At 35.9% G+C, this 18,156-nt stretch overlaps 1 protein-coding gene and 2 pseudogenes across 1 annotated transcript; all 3 read left to right on the top strand.

Moving 5' to 3' along the window:
- The first annotated feature begins 3,271 nt into the window (after positions 1 to 3,271).
- LOC132163005 (senescence-associated protein 13-like) lies at positions 3,272 to 6,582 on the top strand (annotated as a pseudogene).
- LOC132163004 (tropinone reductase homolog At1g07440-like) lies at positions 6,520 to 7,712 on the top strand (the record flags this gene model as incomplete). Its single annotated transcript, XM_059573204.1, has 3 exons — positions 6,520 to 6,735; positions 6,911 to 7,130; positions 7,238 to 7,712. Coding segments are annotated over 3 exons (459 nt in total), but the record flags the coding sequence as incomplete, so codon positions are not given.
- A 2,562-nt stretch (positions 7,713 to 10,274) lies between these two features.
- LOC132163402 (beta-galactosidase 8-like) lies at positions 10,275 to 17,974 on the top strand (annotated as a pseudogene).
- Positions 17,975 to 18,156: the final 182 nt, after the last annotated feature.

Here is an 18,156-nt window from a genome sequence, read left to right as displayed (position 1 = left end):
ATGACGATAAATGGAAGGTAAATATATATTATTATATTGATTAGAAAATTCAGATTGATATAATTTGCATGCACTTGAAGACATTTTATGAATAATTGTGTTTTTTTTTCCTTCTCCAAATTTCATAGAAAAAGTCTGAACGAAATATAAAAAACAGAAGCAAATTGGAAACAAAGCACACAGCTGGGACTTGTTCATTTGTCAACGTTATTTACAAAAGGTAAGTATCTTGTAGCATAATTTAATGAAAGTAACATTATTTAGTGTAAACTTTGATTATATGTATTATGTGTAGGAACAAGAAACAAAAGTGAAGCCTAATCCTGTTGAACTATATGAGGCTACCCATACAAGAAAAAATGATAAAGAGTTTGTGAACGACAAATGCAAAAGTCTATATGCAAGTAAATGTTTACGCTCCGATCATTAAGTTGATTAGTGAAAAACATGAATAGTAAACTTGCATGAAGTATATATTAAACTAAGGCCAACTATGACTTGTGTAGCTTCAGATGCAAGAATTAACAACCAGTGAAGCCTTAGAGGAAGGCAATGTAGAGGGAACAAGTGTGGAAGACCGAATGCAAGAAATAGTCACACAAGTGCTAGGGGGCTGACAATCTGGGCACATTAGAGGAATGAGATGCGGTCTTATTCCTACCCCTTTAAGTACTTCATCTCAAGCGTTCGCCCACTTTGACAACCATGACGAGTGTAGGAAAAGACAAGAAGATACTCAAAGCGAGCTTCAACAGACTAGAATCGAACTTCATCAGTACAGGGAGAATTTGCAAGCCAACGTTGAGGAAACGAACAAATTGAAAGCCACTGTTGAGTTCTTAATGTCACGTATTGGAGGGTTAGTGAAACTCTACTTATGCATTAATTTTACAAAAACACACATACTAAGTAATCGTTAAAAAGCTTATTGATCATTATATGAAATTTTATTCTTCTTAGGTTTGGAGGGAGCTTGATTGGAGGTGCATCAAGTGAAGCCAACAATTGAGGGAGCTTTGGAATAACCATTTATTTAGGATGTACTTTTTTATACCATCTATTTGGGATATATTTTTTGATACTATGTATTTGGATAGTTGTTGGTACTTTCTATTTGCTATTGTGTATTTGAGTATTTGTTGATCATGATCTGTGTGGTAATGTATATTTGTTGGCACTTTTTATTTGGTTTATATTATGTTAAGATATTAGCAAAATTTTTGGTTCAAGAACTTTTGAGTTAGTAAATCTCCCTTGACATGTTTATCAAGGTTAAAGAACTTTGAGTAAACAATGCAAGGGAGTAATAATATCTTTCTAAATTTTATTTTTAAGTATATGCAGGATGACACGAGTACAAGAAAGTTAAACCACCCAAGCAGGTTCTCACTTTAATATGTTTCATGAAGAAACACATTTTTAGTATCTCTTTCTCTATCATGTTGGGTTTCATTCTCATTGTCTTTGATATTATATATTGGTTCATTGTGGTAGATTACTCAAATTGCTTATAAGGATGAATTGGCAAGGAAGAGGATGCAGATAAGTACTTTATTTTGGGTTCTGAAATTTTGCTGGCCATGGATTGTAAAACATATATTTAATTGTTTTCTCCCTTGGCAGGTTTGGTTCATTGGGCAGTTCTCACATATTTTTGATGATTTTGATGAGGTTAGTCATTTTGAGTTACGTTTCTTGTGGGCATTTAGATTAGTTTGAAGATTGTTGTCTAATGTGGTGAAGTAGTGTTAATGCATAGTAGTCTTCTCCAAAAGGTGTTAAACTTTTAAACTTTGCCAATATTGTGGTTTTCGGCTTGTGTTTCCAAAGATAGGTATCGTTTTGTAGTTTTAAGCCATTATTCATGATATGTTTGGCCTTTATATTATATCATTTTCATAATTATAGGATAAAGAGGTATAAGATCATATAAAATTCAAAAATCACCATTTTTTCCCTTTACATTCTCAACAAAATAATGGAGAATCTGAATTTTCGCTTTTTTCTTTTTTCTCTTTCTATCTTCTCTTGGTCTCTTTTTCGACCCCATAGATACTACTATTTTGTGCTCTTTCTTCGACTAGGAGTTGTGATTTGTTGTGTGGCAAAACAAACTATGTTATGTTATGTTTGTCCTCAAAATCTGATTTCGTCGAACATGTAGATGTAGCTATCCACCCTCAATTATAGGGTCATTTGCATTCTGTGCGTAAATAAAATAATTTTGCTATCAACACTTAACTCTAGATTAATATGCAACGTCCACTACACCATCCAAATTAAGGTTAAAATTAATGTAATAGTGGGCAGATGAATGGTGGGCTGCACTAAGCTGTCAAAATTAATAGATTAGTGTCTTTTAATATGTAATGTCCTCCCTACATCATCCTCCAACTAATATGTTAGTTTTGACACTCATTTGGAGAAGGTAAATTGGATATTGAATGACCCCATAGTTTAGGGTAGATAGCTGAACTTAACCATTTCATTTAATTTCAAGAAATTTGATTGGTTATGCTTGTTATTTTCATTTCAGGTTCCTAGCACAGAGATTGACAAAACCCCTCCCAAGTTCTTCACACATTGGGATCTAGACTCTAAAATGTTTACGGTTAGTTTGTTTAATATTTGCTCAACTGCTTCCAATGTTTTTAGATGTGATTTGGCACAAAGATTGACAGTTTGATTGAACAGTCTACCTGGTCTGAGTTGTTTATAAGTCACTAGACTAAAAACCTTATGTAACCTAGACATGTCATTTGATTGCCAGTGGGTCAGGTCTTGGTCTTAATTCTCATTGTAGCTCTCTCTCTCAATTTATTTTGGCACCTATTGATGCAACCAAGTAGACCAACTTACCTGCTGGCTGAATTGGGCTGGACAATCTTTTCTTTCTCTTTGATAGGCCACTTGCTAGTCAGGTTAAAATACACAGAATTTTCTTTTTTCAAGTTTTTTTGTTGGTCTGTTCCTGCTAATGGTAACTTATCTGACCCTTTCTTTTGTGTTTGTCAATGTGAAGTTGCAATTATATTTTAAAATCAAGCCACCAGATGCAAACAAACCTTAACCTGCCCCTGCAGCCAATGGCACAGCAGCCTCTGGTGTCCCACCAAGGCCTTTGCCACCACCACCCCAAGGTCCATCCCCACCACTTCCTCGAACGCAAGGAAGGCCACTTGGTGCACCTCTTGGAAATCCTCCTAGAGCCCCTCCTCCAATGCCTGCTTCATTCCCACCATCACCTCCTACAGCAAATGGCCCTAGGCCCATGCCTCTTGGTGGGACTCCACCTGTCCCTCCCCCACCTTCTGTTGGTAGCGGCACGATGGCGAATTTCACTCCTGGTACTAGGCCTCCAATGCCTCCCTCACATGGTTTTCAAGCCCAACAGATGCAAGGCCAGGGTGTTCGTCCACCGCCATCACCTCCTAGCATGGGGCAACATGTCCTCAGGCAACCCTCATCTCAGTAAGCAATTCTCTATGTAGTAGTTGCACCAGAATTGTGTTCAACTACTCTGCTTCGATATGTAGCTACGTCCAAGCTGGTACTTTGAAATGTTTATTTTGCTATATGTCTTTAAAGCTTTGAGTATCTTTGAGACTGCAGATATAATATGATTGCCCTCACATGTTTGCTATTTGTTCTATCTCTCTCTCCCTCTCTCATAGAGGAAGCTAACGTTTATTGTAACTGGCTTAGGACTCACTAGCTCATAGCTAAATAAGTACCAAGTAAGCACCTATGAGTAAGTGCTTCAATATTGCTAAGGGACACCAAACTTATGCTAATGAATGGGTGGCTAGAGTTCTTTTTATTCTTGATTCATCCGAAGAAACTCTTTATATCACTGCAGGTAATGGAAGATAAATCTTACTATTCAGACAACCAACCTTAACAATTTGTCAATCAATTCAAAGAGTTCAATAAAAGAGGAGGCTTTCATGTGAACAAGCATGTCAGAAGGAAAAAAAGAAAGAAAGAAAGAAAGCTTTAAATGGACTATATGTACATTGATGTTTTGAATTTTTTTAGCCACATTTATCTTTAGTTTCACTTAAAACAGAGTACAATATTTTTACTCTTGTCATGATTAATAGATAAATTGTTCAGGACACGTTCAATAAATAACTGGATCCAGTTATAAGAGGCAGCCTGCTTTTGACATACACAATTGGCTATGTTGTTCCTCTCCTTTTGCTCATAATTAACATGTATTGGTGGGACTGTTACTGATATATGTTAGAAATACTGTGGTTAGGAGTTAGCCGATATATGTTATTGATACCAGTGTTCCCTGGGTCTATGATCGATCGCACTTGGAGTGCGATCGATCGCAAAATATTGAAAACCTACTGGTACTACGATCGATCTCACTCCAAGTGAGATCGATCGCAAAATGTCAAAAACCTACTGGTACTGCGATTGATCGCACACGATTGTGCTATCGATAGCAGATTTTTTTTTAAAAAAAAAAATTTAGGACCATTAGGGTCCACTTTGTGGACACTAATGGTTAGGGTCCACTTTGTTAGGGTCCACTTTGTGGACGCTAATGGTTAATTATCAGCGTCCACTTTGAGTGGACGTTAATGGTTGACTATTAGCGTCGACTATGGCTTCCGTTTACATCACCTTTAGGGTCAAAACATTGCGACTTTTAGGATCGATAAAGTGGACGCTAAAAGTGATCATTAGGGTTGACTTTAAGTGGACGCTGATAGTTAATTTTTTTTTTTTAAAAAAAAAATTTAGGACCATTAGGGTCCACTTTATGGACGCTAATGGTTAATTATCAGTGTCCACTTTGGTTTGGACGCTGATAGTTAATTTTTTTTTAATTTTTTTTTAGGACCAATAGGGTCCACTTTATGGACGCTAATGGTTAACTATTAGCGTCTACTTTGAGTGGACACTAATAGTTGACTATCAGCGTCGACTATGGGTTCCGTTTACATCACCTTTAGGGTCAAAACATTGCTACTTTTAGGGTCGATAAAGTGGACGCTAAAAGTGATCATTAGAGTTGACTTTAAGTGAATGCTGATAATCACTCATTTGATCATTAGGGTCGGACTATTAGCGTCGACACCTTTAGGGTCCAAAAGTCGACGCTGTTGTCAACAGCGTCCACTTTTGGACTTTTAGGGTCGACTCGAAGTCGCTCCTAAAGACCTAAATTCTTGTAGTGAATGTTGATGTGTCACTATGAAATCATCACATCAACATTATAGAATAATTATGAAATAAAAATATAATTTCAAACATTACTCTTATAATCATTCATAGCTTCATTTCCATGATTTTCATTTACTTCTTTTTTTTTAAAAAAAATAAATTTGTGCAATAATTGGGCTCTATAAATGTGTTGTTGTTTTTGGTACATGTGATTTTAGAACTTATTTTTTAAATTATTTGACTAAAAATGTTTGAGAATTATTAAGGATCACAAATAATATATATAAGACTGCCAATGTACACGTTTCATGTAAAAATTCATGATAAATACCAATAAATACACAAATAGTAAAAACAAATGGTGTCACCTTATTATCATCTAAGTGAAGCATATAGCATATACATTAGCTTTCAAAATGTTTGTTCATGCGACCCTATCATAACTGCCTCATCTTCCTAATAAAACTGATCCACCTTAATTTGTGATCATCAGGCATACTATTGTGGAGGAACTTGCAGGCTTAGGGGCGATTGTACATACATGCTCTCGAAACAAGGCGGACCTAAATGAATCTTTAAGTGAGTGGAGAAAGAAGGGCTTCCAAGTCACGGGTTCAGTGTGCGATGCATCTTCTCCAGCTGAACAAGAGAAGCTAATAACCACCATCTCCTCCATCTTTAATGGAAAACTCAACATCCTTGTAAGTCCCCCACCTCTTCCATTATGTATAAGGTAACATTTTGAAGAGTTTTTCTTATTTCTTATTGTTCTGAATATTTGGCTCTAGATTAACAATGTTGGGACAAACATACTAAAACCGACCACATAGTACATAGCTGAAGATTTCTCGTTTATCATGGCCCCGAATTTTGAATCTGCTTAACATTGGAGCCAACTTTCACATCCTTTTCTAAAAGCTTCATCAACAGGAAGCATTCTATTTGTGTCTTCAGTCTGTGGTGTTGTATCAGTGACCTACGGATCCATATATGCAGCAACTAAAGGTAATTCTAGATGTATTATTATTGTTATCATTAATTGTTATTGTTATTATTATTGCTAATATGAAGGTTGTGTAAGTGTGAATTTTTCATGTATATATACGTGGGGACAATGAATCAGCTAACAAGAAGTTTGGCATGCGAGTGGGCAAAAGATAATATAAGGACTAATTCTGTTGCACCATGGTTTATCTGGACCCCCCTTACTAAACCCCTAACGAACCATTTCACATCCTTTTGCTTTAAATTAATTGATAATGATTAATGACATCCTTAAAAATTAATTATCTATGCTGATTGTTTTATTTAAATAATATTGCAGTATCTTGCTAATGAAAACTTCTTGAAGGATGTTATCTCTCCAACGCAGGCCTAGGGGCGACCGTCCATACAAGCAGTCGAAATGAGGCCCAACTCAACGAATGCTTACATGAATGGAAGACAAAGGGATTTCAAGTCACTGGTTCTGTGTACGATGCAGTGTTTCGAGCCCAACGAGAGGAACTAATTAGCACCGTCTCCTCACTATTTAATGGCAAACTCAACATCCTGGTAAGTTGTAAGACCTCTATTTTGTTATCATTGTCGCATTTTGCATGACATTTTACAGCATACTCAAAATGTGCTCAACTGTAAAGGATCATCCTATCTTTCGGCACCGAACAAGCTTTCATTTATTAATTACTACGCCTTAATAGGGTTGTTATACTCTGATGTCTGTTTCTAGATAAACAATGTGGGAAGCAACATACATAAAATGACCGCAGAGTACACAGCTGAAGATTTCTCATTCTTTATGTCTACCAATCTTGAATCTGCTTATCACATGTCTCAACTTGCTTATCCTCTTCTAAGAGCTTCGAGAGCAGGAAGCATTGTTTTCGTTTCTTTCGTTGCCAGTGTAGTAGCAGTAAATATTGGAAATAGTATATACAGTGCAGCTAAAGGTAATTTCATTTTACTATTTGATTTTTCTATCAAAATCATGGGTTATAAGTTTGAGAGACACATTAAAAGCTCCGATCAAATTTTGTCTATAGGAGCTGTGAATCAGCTAGCAAGAAGTTTGGCATGTGAGTGGGCAAAAGATAACATAAGGAGTAACTCGGTTGCACCTTGGTTTATCAGAACCCCCTTGGCTGAAATTGTAAGATTCTTTTCCTTGTCTGTGATTTTCATAGAGGGGGATTAATTAAGACATGACAAGAATCTATTTTCTCTCTTTTTTGCAGTTTCTGAGGGATGAGAAAATGTCTGAGGCTGTTGTCTCTCAAACACCTCTTGGATGTATTGGAGAGCCAAAGGAGGTTTCTTCCATGGTGGCATTCTTATGCCTACCTGCGGCTTCATACATAACTGGTCAGAATATTTGTGTTGATGGCGGAACTACAGTAAATGGCTTCTCAGTGCCCTGAGCATGCTTTGAAACAGCAGAAAATGATGTTTTTATTGGTACAACATTTGTATCAAGGGATGCCTATAAACCATGCACTTTATTTTCAAGATCAAAAGCAATAAGTCGTGTAAAATCTAATTACAAAATAAAATTTCATATATGCACGTCTTTTTTTTATCTCTTTTTCTTTTTACCTCGGAAATAAATAGCAAATTAACTTCTAATTCATCCCAAGCCATTTGGAGTCCCTGTACTACACTACAAAAGGTCAAGGGGATCCAATATTGATGACGTGTTTTAATGGACCGTCATCCCCACATTGAATCATCTTCCTAGAAAGTAATAACTTTCATGGGGGTTAGAAGAGAAACGTATAGTGCAACTCTTGATGAAGAGTTGCATGGTCTATATCTATTAGGGGGTTGGAGGACAAATTTGAGTTATTCTCCATGTAAATTATCAGTTATCTTAAAAGTTTAAGTTAATAAGAAGAGATAAATTTAATTATTTAATCATTACTTTAACACTCCCCCTCACGTATTGGCTCAAATTTCCTTCTAATAAGTGAGACCCAACACGTAGAATATTTAATTTAAATGAAGAGTGAATTGACAGAGTCAATGTTTGATTCCAGGATCTTTGGCTTTCATATCATGTTAAACTACTTGTTATCCAAAAAGGATAAACTGATAGGAATAGGTAAATTTATGGCTCCCCCTCATGTATGGGTCCAAACTCCCTTTTAATAAGTGAGAGCCAACACCTATTTTGATTTTTTGTTTTTTCTTTTTTGTTCTCAATGGCATTTCATAAAGCAACTAAAAAATCAACCTAAAAATTATGTTTATTTAAAAAAAAAAAAAATTGAAGGCAGAAAAAAAGCCGCTTCTCAAAGCTTTGATATTTTTTTAACCCACCTTTTCCGTGAAGTTTTCCCACCGCCTTGTGCGGCTTTTTTTGGTGGAGGATGGGGCTTTGCCTTTGAAATGCCCAAATGAAATTAATTAACGAGTAATTAACTGCATGGTTTGCCTCCTAGTGTTATTCCACAAAGAACAAAACTTAGGGATCTCATTCTCTCCAAAGAGAGTTTGTAACGAAAAACTTTTCACTTATAATCAAAGATATTTATAAATTAAATCAAAATCATCTAATAACCAGAATAAATCTAATACATCATAACATATATAATTCACCAAATATTATGGTCAAAAGACGAGTCATCCAAAAATATAACAGGATTATAAACTAAATCTAATTGTCATAACATAACATCAAAAGTCAAAGCCTACTCTTAAGGAGATAAAAGCATGTAAACAATCTCAATCATATCTTGATGGGTGACTCCATCAGCATCCCACATGTCCTTAAGCCAAACGATGTGTAATTCCTCAAAAATGATCGTGACCAAATCCCTCTGGATAACCTTATACCTCCCGGGATCCATCATCCACTAGACTATCTATAAGACAATACATGTTTGAGAGATATAAAAGACATAAGAGTAAGTTCACGATTTAGTGAGTATAAATACACATTACGTACAAGTTATTACGTGGTGAGTTTGAATATTTATAAATCACATGCAGAAATACAAGGTCATAAATAATAATTTGATAATTTCATGAGTGCAATATAAATATGATATATGTTGTAATAAGATAATTATATCATAATTCAACTACATATGGTTTATCCAAGCCCTTAATCCCTTTTTGGTAGGGTTGGCATTATCCTAAGGGACTTATAATACAATATCAGTGTTCTGGATATTATACGCATACCATCCACTCACTAGCAGTGTGATGACCCGCTTGATTGAAACGAGACTAATTTTTTTTTTTTTTTTTTTAACATACCCACAACGCAGATTGTCACAGTGGCATGGCGATACCGTAGTATGCCATGAACCCGTGCATTAACCTGTTTGACAATATCATATGCCACACAGAGCTATATGCAACATCAATAATTCATCAGAGTTTATAAGCAGTCCAACCAAGTCTGATCTCGGGTGGCCTACGCTACTAATGACGTCCGCCTATAGTAACCATCAATCAAACATGGTTGCATAGGTCACAAAACAACTATTGAATCTAATGCCAAACATAAACAATAAACATCTTTTAACTATAGGGCTAAACTTTATAATTTTAGTAAGCCCAAGGCCGTTATCCCATACGTACCATTATATTATGTTTTACGATACAATTTATTCTTTGTCTTTTACCTGCATGCTTTTACAAATTTATTTTTTTCATCATTTATTAACACATCACCCATTTTCACAAAAAGTAGAGTGAGAAGGATTTATACCCACGTGGGTTCCCTTATATATATATATTTTCCGATAAATACATTTTTAGTCTATGTAGTTTAAGGTTTTGAGAAATAGTTTCTTAGATTTTAAAAAATTGATTAATCACTATCTAAAGTAAGCGAAAATAAATAAATAAATTGGTCCCTCTCATTAGAAAAGTTGAAAAAAATCAGTTAATATGTCACATTAACACCAATCATAATGTGACACACGTCACTTACAATAAAAATAATATTTAAAAATCAAATATAATATCTATGGTTTATTTATATATTTATTTTTAAATGCAGTTGATAATCCAGTCGCCATCTCCATCAAATAAAGCTAGTATTTTCACTACCATGCTAAAAGGTCGAGCATCTTCAACAAAAGGGTACCTCCATAACACAAAAACAAAGAGAAACTGCCATTCTAACCTGGGCTACGGCTACGGCTACGGCTAGGACGGCAAATAGAGACATCTTGGCTTAACATGGCTGATGTTGGACTCCTCTGTTTGATTCCCCTGCCTCCATCTCCATGCCTTTATAATGCAAAGCGATCAAACGAACGCAAAGCTCATCCAACGGAGCATCAACCGAACTAAGCAATGAGAGAGACAGGGTTTCTGTTACTGTTAGTGCTGTGCTGGGTGCTGGTGACGACTTCGTTTGCTGCCAACGTGACGTACGATCACAGAGCTCTGCTCATCGACGGCAAGCGCCGGGTCTTCATCTCTGGCTCCATTCATTACCCTCGCAGCACTCCCGAGGTGCCATGCGTTATTGAGACTCTCTCTCTCTCTCTCTCTCTCTCTCTGTGTGTTACTATAATTTGGTTAATGTTGTTGCAGATGTGGCCGGATTTGTTTCAAAAATCCAAGGACGGAGGATTGGATGTGATCGAGACCTACGTTTTCTGGAACTTGCACGAACCAGTTCGAAACCAGGTTTCTTCCCTTCTTTTTCATTTTCTTTAGTAGTTGCTGACGCTGTTTCTGCATTTGGGCAAATTCCTCGAGGCTTCGATTTTGTTGGTGGGAGAGAATGTAGGAAGAATAGCATAAGTTAAACTCTTGAACAAACTAAATCAGTTGAAAAAATATAAAATTAACTATTTTCATTGCTCTAATTCTTGATTTTGTACTGACCCACTTGGCATTTCTACAGTATGACTTCAAGGGAAGGAAGGATTTGGTGAAATTTGTGAAGACTGTTGCGGATGCTGGTCTTTATGTTCATCTTCGTATTGGTCCCTATGCATGCGCCGAATGGAACTATGGGTAAAGACTTTTGTACTATTTTACTCTATTGATATCCTAGCTTTGGTGGGAAAAATAGAAGCTTGTTTTAAATTGTTTACTCTTCCTATTCCCCTCTTTCTGTTCTAATCTAAAATTTTTCCTCGCATAATTGTGTGTGTTTCTTCAATTTTTGAACAGTGGTTTTCCTCTATGGTTGCATTTTATACCCGGAATTCAGTTTCGAACTGATAATGAGCCGTTCAAGGTTTGCAGACTCACCCTGCACTCTAGTAATGTGCTGTTGTTTTGGTATTTTCTCAAGTTTATCCATTGGTTATGAAACACTCTGTTTCAGGCAGAAATGAAGCGATTCACGGCCAAGATTGTGGACATGATGAAGCAGGAGAAACTTTACGCCTCTCAGGGTGGCCTATCATTTTATCTCAGGTTAATTTTCAAAATATTTCACTTAATTGTAGTCGTGCACTTGCATTATAGTTAGTTTGAAAATACTTTTTAAAAGGTCTTTTTTGCTTTTTAGTTGTGATGTGATGTGAAGGTAAAAGTAATTTTGACCGTTTTGTAAGTAGTTTGTGTTTTGATTTGTTTATTAAAGTTTTTGCTTTTTAAGCAATCCTAAAAGGTGTTGCCAAAGAAGCCTTAATGTTCCTAGATGATCCCAAATTGAACTTTTGGTTGTTGAAGGTTAGCATGGAGCGATGATGGTTATTCTTTTTTTATGCCAGATAGAAAATGAGTATGGAAACGTTGATTCAGAATATGGGCCTGCTGCCAAATCCTACATCGTTTGGGCAGCATCCATGGCTACATCTTTGGATACAGGGGTGCCCTGGGTCATGTGCCCGCAAGTAGATGCTCCTGATCCCATTGTGAGTTTTCTCATTGAACTTGCATGGCAGTTTAGTGACTTGGTCCGAAATTTATCGTGAGCACAACATAGGTGTTACGAACGTAGTGACCAAGTTACTTCAAATAACTTGCTACTCACTTGGCTTTCTATAATCTTTTCAATCTCATTTGCCTTCAGATCAACACTTGCAATGGATTTTACTGTGACCAATTCAAACCTAATTCTGACAAGAAGCCAAAAATGTGGACTGAGGGTTATAGTGGATGGTAAGCTGTCCCTTGTTGTTCCTAACAATCTGGCTGTTAGAATGGGATGTTGGATGTTGTTCCCTTGCATATGAATTTATGATTTATATCGACATTCAGCCTCATGATTTTGTTTTTCTTGCTTGAAATAAATTGTCTTCCTTTACTCGATACTTTTTGATCTGCATGAAATTTTAGGTTTCTCTCGTTTGGTGATCCAGTGCCCCACAGACCTGTGGAAGACCTTGCATTTGCTGTGGCTCGCTTTTTCCAGCTTGGTGGAACTTTCCAAAATTATTATATGGTACTGCAATTATATTGGTAGTTTATGTTTACATAGTTTTTCTGAGGACTTCTTGATACTTGAACTCTAGGATAAAATCCAGTCTAAACTCTGACACCAAAGAACACAAAGTGATGAATCAAATCTGTTGATTCCCCTGAAACAGTATCATGGTGGGACTAACTTTGGCCGGTCTACTGGTGGACCCTTCGTTTCCACTAGTTATGATTATGATGCTCCAATTGATGAGTATGGTATGGTCTCCATCCATCTTTTGCAATATTCCTCATCTACCATTTACATTGTAAGAGTTATGCATGTAGTTGCTACTCCAGTCTCCAGGTCATCATTTATATACAGCCTAACTAGCATTTTTGGGTCAATGAGATGCTTAGAGGGTTTTGCAAGCACATATGATGTGCCCATCATATTTTGGTATTTGAAAATATCATATAATGGCCCACAGTCACTCAGTTTTATAATATAGTAGGAACGTTTTTGATCATTGATCCATGATTGAGTTGAAAATTTTCCATGTTTTTGCTGCAGGGATTCTTAGACAACCTAAGTGGGGCCACTTAAAAGATGTCCATAAGGCAGTTAAGCTTTGTGAAGAAGCATTGGTGGCCACTGATCCAACAGTTACTTCTCTTGGTCCAAACATGGAGGTATAGCCATTTCTATCCATTACACCTTTTACAGTTGTTAGGAAAGACCATTTCTACTTTCTGCTAATATTCCTACTTGGTCTGTAGAATCTCTACTACTAAGTTTGTTTGTGCTATAAGATGTAAGGTTTAATTTTTAATTTAACATGGGTTTATCTTGTCTTTCATTCAGGCCACAGTTTATAAAACAGGATCCGTGTGCGCTGCTTTTCTTGCCAATGTGGGCACCCAATCTGATGCAACTATGAATTTCAATGGCAATTCATATCACTTGCCTGCATGGTCCGTGAGCATTTTACCTGACTGCAAGAATGTAGTTCTTAACACTGCAAAGGTATGCCTCATGAGCTTCTTCTGCATATTTGTGGATTTTGGTTGTAGCAGATTCCCTTGGTTTCTTGTAGATGCACAAATTACTAAGATATTTTGTGCTAGATGTGGAATTGTGGTTGCTTTTTCTCAGTTAGATTTGCTCATCCATTCTATGGATTTTCCACCTAAAGTTCATTAATTGATGCCATTGAGGTGTAGCTCAGGTAGCACTTCCTTCCTTCCACAATAACAGGGTGGAGGATAAGGTCATGAGTTCAAGACCCCATGAGTATCTAAATGAGTAACTTACCAGGGGAAAAATGTATATTAATTGTTTTGTTGCTCTGTAAAGTCTTCTACTTCCTTTTATATCACCTAAGATGTTTGTTCCTAAAATTTGTTTTACAGTTCATATTATCTATATGGTTTAAAACGGAATGTTGAAGAACTTCTTTCGGATGGTGGTGTTGCTTGTATACTTGCGGATTTTTCAACTTGTATCAGGGTTCTTTTGTGGGTTCATAATATCCTTTTTGTTCATCTTGATTTACGTCCTATCCCATATGACTGCAACATGTCTAGATAGCTTGAAATTTGGTCCCAAACGGGCGTTGTGTAGATATTATACACATCCATTTGAGATGAATTTCAGCACTAACTTCTACAGGACAGTGTTAGAACTTGTAATCTTTGGTAAGAAATTATTTTCTATAATATTGTTGGAAAAGTAAACCAAGTTTCAAATTTTTGGTATCTTCATTACAATTGGTTTTTATTATTTTAGGAGTTGTCAATTACTTAGTGGTTTTGTCCAGGTTCGTTTAAGAAATTAGGGCTTCTATATATATTTTGGTGTAATGGAGGATTATGTGTGTGAATTACATTAATAAAGTTATGGAAAGTTTATCCACCATGGCTGTGTGAACCTCTTGTAACATGGTGATTGTTTTGTTTGTATTATTGACCTACACAACCATTATTAGAGACCTGTTCATTAAGTCTTATGTTATTATCTCATGTGAAAAGAATGGTAAAAGAATGAATTCCTTTCACTAGTGGCATATGATACACACCTCAGTTAGAACTTAGTCTTGAAAACTAGCTTGCAAGCGGAGGGTACCCAAAAGTTCATATATACATGGTTAGGATCGCACTTAAGCCGTGCGAGATATTTAGGATCGTAAAATACCAACACGCTTCCTAATTTGACGTTGACAGTGGCCCGCACCATAGGTCGCCCTCTTCGTGACTCAAAATTGTGATGTGGTGCCCGACTTTGATACTAAATGATACAAACCTCAGGGATAATTTACTCTTGAAAACCGGTTTACAAGGAGAGGGTACTAAAAAGCTTATATACACAAGGTTTTTTTTTTTTTTTTTTTTTTTTTTTTGAGTTATATACAAATGACTAAGATTACCTTGAAGCTATGTGGGACACTTAGGATCATAATAGCATGTTGTAACCAAAGAGGGTCAATATCTCCCTCATTTGAATATGTTTTAAAAAAATTTTCAAGGGTGTGAAGCATGTTCTTGCTTGTTCGCACATGCGAACTATGAAATCAAACAAAAACGCTAATTCTAAGAATTTTTTCAATTATCAGTTTTTTTTTTGTTTGTTTTTTTTGCAACCAAATTCTATATGTTTTATAGTATTATCTAATTGATCACTTAATATAACTTTCTCATGATAGATCAACTCTGTTGCTATGATTCCAAGCTTCATTCATCAATCTTTGAGTGGCAATATTGATTCCTCTGAAGCATTAGACTCGGATTGGAGTTGGATAAATGAACCCATAGGTATCTCAAAGGACAATGCATTTGTGAAACTTGGACTATTGGAGCAAATAAATACTACAGCTGATAGAAGTGACTACTTGTGGTACTCATTAAGGTAACAAAGTCTCTTGTTTGTAGAGCTTCTTTCTTTGACATATTGTTTGCCTCTCCGGCCAGTTATTATGATATGATCACTATTGTAACACTTTTTTTTCTGTTTACTTTTGGCAGCACTAATATTGAAGGTGATGAGTCTTTCCTTGAAGATGGATCTCAAACAATTCTTCATGTGGAGTCACTTGGCCATGCCCTTCATGCATTTATTAATGGAAAGCTTGCAGGTGATTCGAAATCATAAAGTACTGAGAATTTGATATGCATGGTTAACATATATTTATGCCTTTCTATATTTTTGTTTAGTCCTTCCCCACCCCCCTTTCCAACCTTTCTTGGAGGCATTGGGGTTGTAGTCTTTTGTAAATTTTCAATTGTTGCTACCTTGATAACCTGAGGCAAAGGAGGAATTGGAAGTATTTTTAGAAATAACGAAGGAAGACTTGCTTTCTTTTTCTCTAGAGGAAGCCTCAATCTTGGATTTCTTAATAATTTTTGAAAGGCAAAATTTACTTTTTCATTCATTAGGTTAAGGGAGGTATAGGAGGTTCAAACATAATACTTTGCATTCAGCTGCTGCTATGGTTGGGTGCCTAAATCGAAGAACCAATTTACATATTCATTAGCATAAAGAGAGCTGGAAGAATTTTTCATCAACTCGAGCCTTGATAAGGATGTCATTGATTTGAGTGGGGGACAATTTTGACATTAAGCAAAGTCTTACATTGAGTAGATGAATTGTGATGGTATTGCCTGGGTGCCAAATCACACATTAATTTCTTACTAGGTGAGAATGAGCTTTATAAGTCGAAAGCTCAAATTGTAACTTATTTAGTTCTTTTAGAGTAATAGTGCAAATGTGATTAGCGTCTTCCCTGCATCATGACAAGTGTATATGAAACACTACCTTTGCCTTACTAAATCTAACTTTTTGAAACATTTCTGATACTCTGTAGTATGAACAATTTCAAGATATTGTAAGCTGAATATGCTTTTCATTAGGTGCTGATTGCACTAAGGTTTTTATCCCTAGTAGGATAGTTTTAGGTTTCTTTCTTTTGTGTAATGCCTCTCATATATATTCTCTGCCTATCTAAAGTTTGAAATCTTTCAGATGTAAAATGTTTACATACTTTGCCTAATTCATTACAATACTGTATATTTTTGCATGATCATGTAGCAATTGAAACCTTTGCAGGGAGTGGAAAAGGGAACAGTGACAATGCTGAGGTTGCAGTGGAGATCCCCATTGCACTTATAGCTGGGAAGAACACAATTGATCTCCTGAGTTTGACAGTGGGACTTCAGGTCTGCCTTCCTGCATCTATTAAATCAGGGAAATTGTTATTGCAATAGTGGTTTCCATGTTCAATGAATATATTATTAGATGGATGAAAAGGCTTCAGCATTTGGTGAATCACTAGGGATAAGAATTTTTAAATGCTAACATCTTTTCATTTATATCAGAACTATGGAGCTTTTTTTGACATAATGGGTGCGGGGATCACTGGTCCAGTAAAGCTGAAAGGCACAAAAAATGGCACAACTATCGATCTTTCTTCTCAGCAATGGACATATCAGGTTAGTGTTCTTGTTTTTTTCTTTTTTCTTTTTCAATTCCATTTGTCCTGATATTGGCTAATGGCAACTGAGAGATAAAAATTCTTGTAAACAGAATATTTGATGTTCCACCAACTAGGTAAAACAAAGAAACCGATTTCTCAATTAATTCATCCAGAATGAGTAGACATACAACTCCCAAAAACGATATTTTATTTGTTGGTCATAAATATTTAAAAGGATTTAATGCAATAATGTTCATTTTCTTCTTTTTTGGGTGCAGGTTGGGCTTAAAGGTGAAGAATCAGGTCTGTCTAGTGGAAGTTCTTCACAGTGGGTTTCACAACCTACCTTGCCCAAGAACCAACCCTTGACTTGGTACAAGGTAACCTTAATTCTTATATTTTGGTTATGAGTTGAATCATTCAAATATCTTATTTCACAACCAAGCCAATAACCATTGATCAGTTTAACTCACAGTGATAGTTGTTATGTTGTCCATATCCACTTGAAGTGGATTTTTGTAGAAGGCTACTCGTGATTTAGAAAAAGATTGTTAAATCACTGCTTATCCTAAAAGCTTAAGCTAATTGGAAAGAGAAAATTTAATCATTTATTTAACATTCTCCCTCACATGTGAGCTTAAATTTTTCCTTAATAAGTGAAACCCAATAGATAGAATATTTAATTGAAATGAGAGGTAAAGTGTGGAGTGAGAGTTTGAATTTCAGAACCCTTACTTTGATACCATGATAAATCACCAAATTTAACAATGATTATTAGGTCTTCTATAGAACTGTTTCTTAGATACTAATCAAAAGCCATACGTGCTGATTCAAACAAAGTTTAATGCGCCTGCTGGCAGTGACCCAGTTGCACTAGACTTCACAGGGATGGGGAAAGGCGAGGCATGGGTGAATGGACAAAGCATTGGACGCTATTGGCCAGTGTATGTCGCTTCAAATGGTGGTTGCACCGACTCTTGCGATTACCGAGGATCTTATAATGCAAACAAATGCCGCGTCCAACGTAAGTGTTAGCAACACGGACACCCACACACGCTCGATCATTATCAAGCATTAAAATGTAATATTTTTTTATAAAAAAATAATATTTTAAAATTTTTAACAGAATAGAATAATAAAAAGAAAGGTAATTATACAATAAGTCTCTGAATTAACTTTTCAAAATTTAAAA

This window comes from Corylus avellana, chromosome ca10 (assembly GCF_901000735.1).
Source record: "Corylus avellana chromosome ca10, CavTom2PMs-1.0".
NCBI classification, from domain to species: Eukaryota; Viridiplantae; Streptophyta; class Magnoliopsida; order Fagales; family Betulaceae; genus Corylus; species Corylus avellana.
Note: the sequence above shows the minus strand (reverse complement) of the source record. Positions and strands in the feature narration are given on the sequence as shown.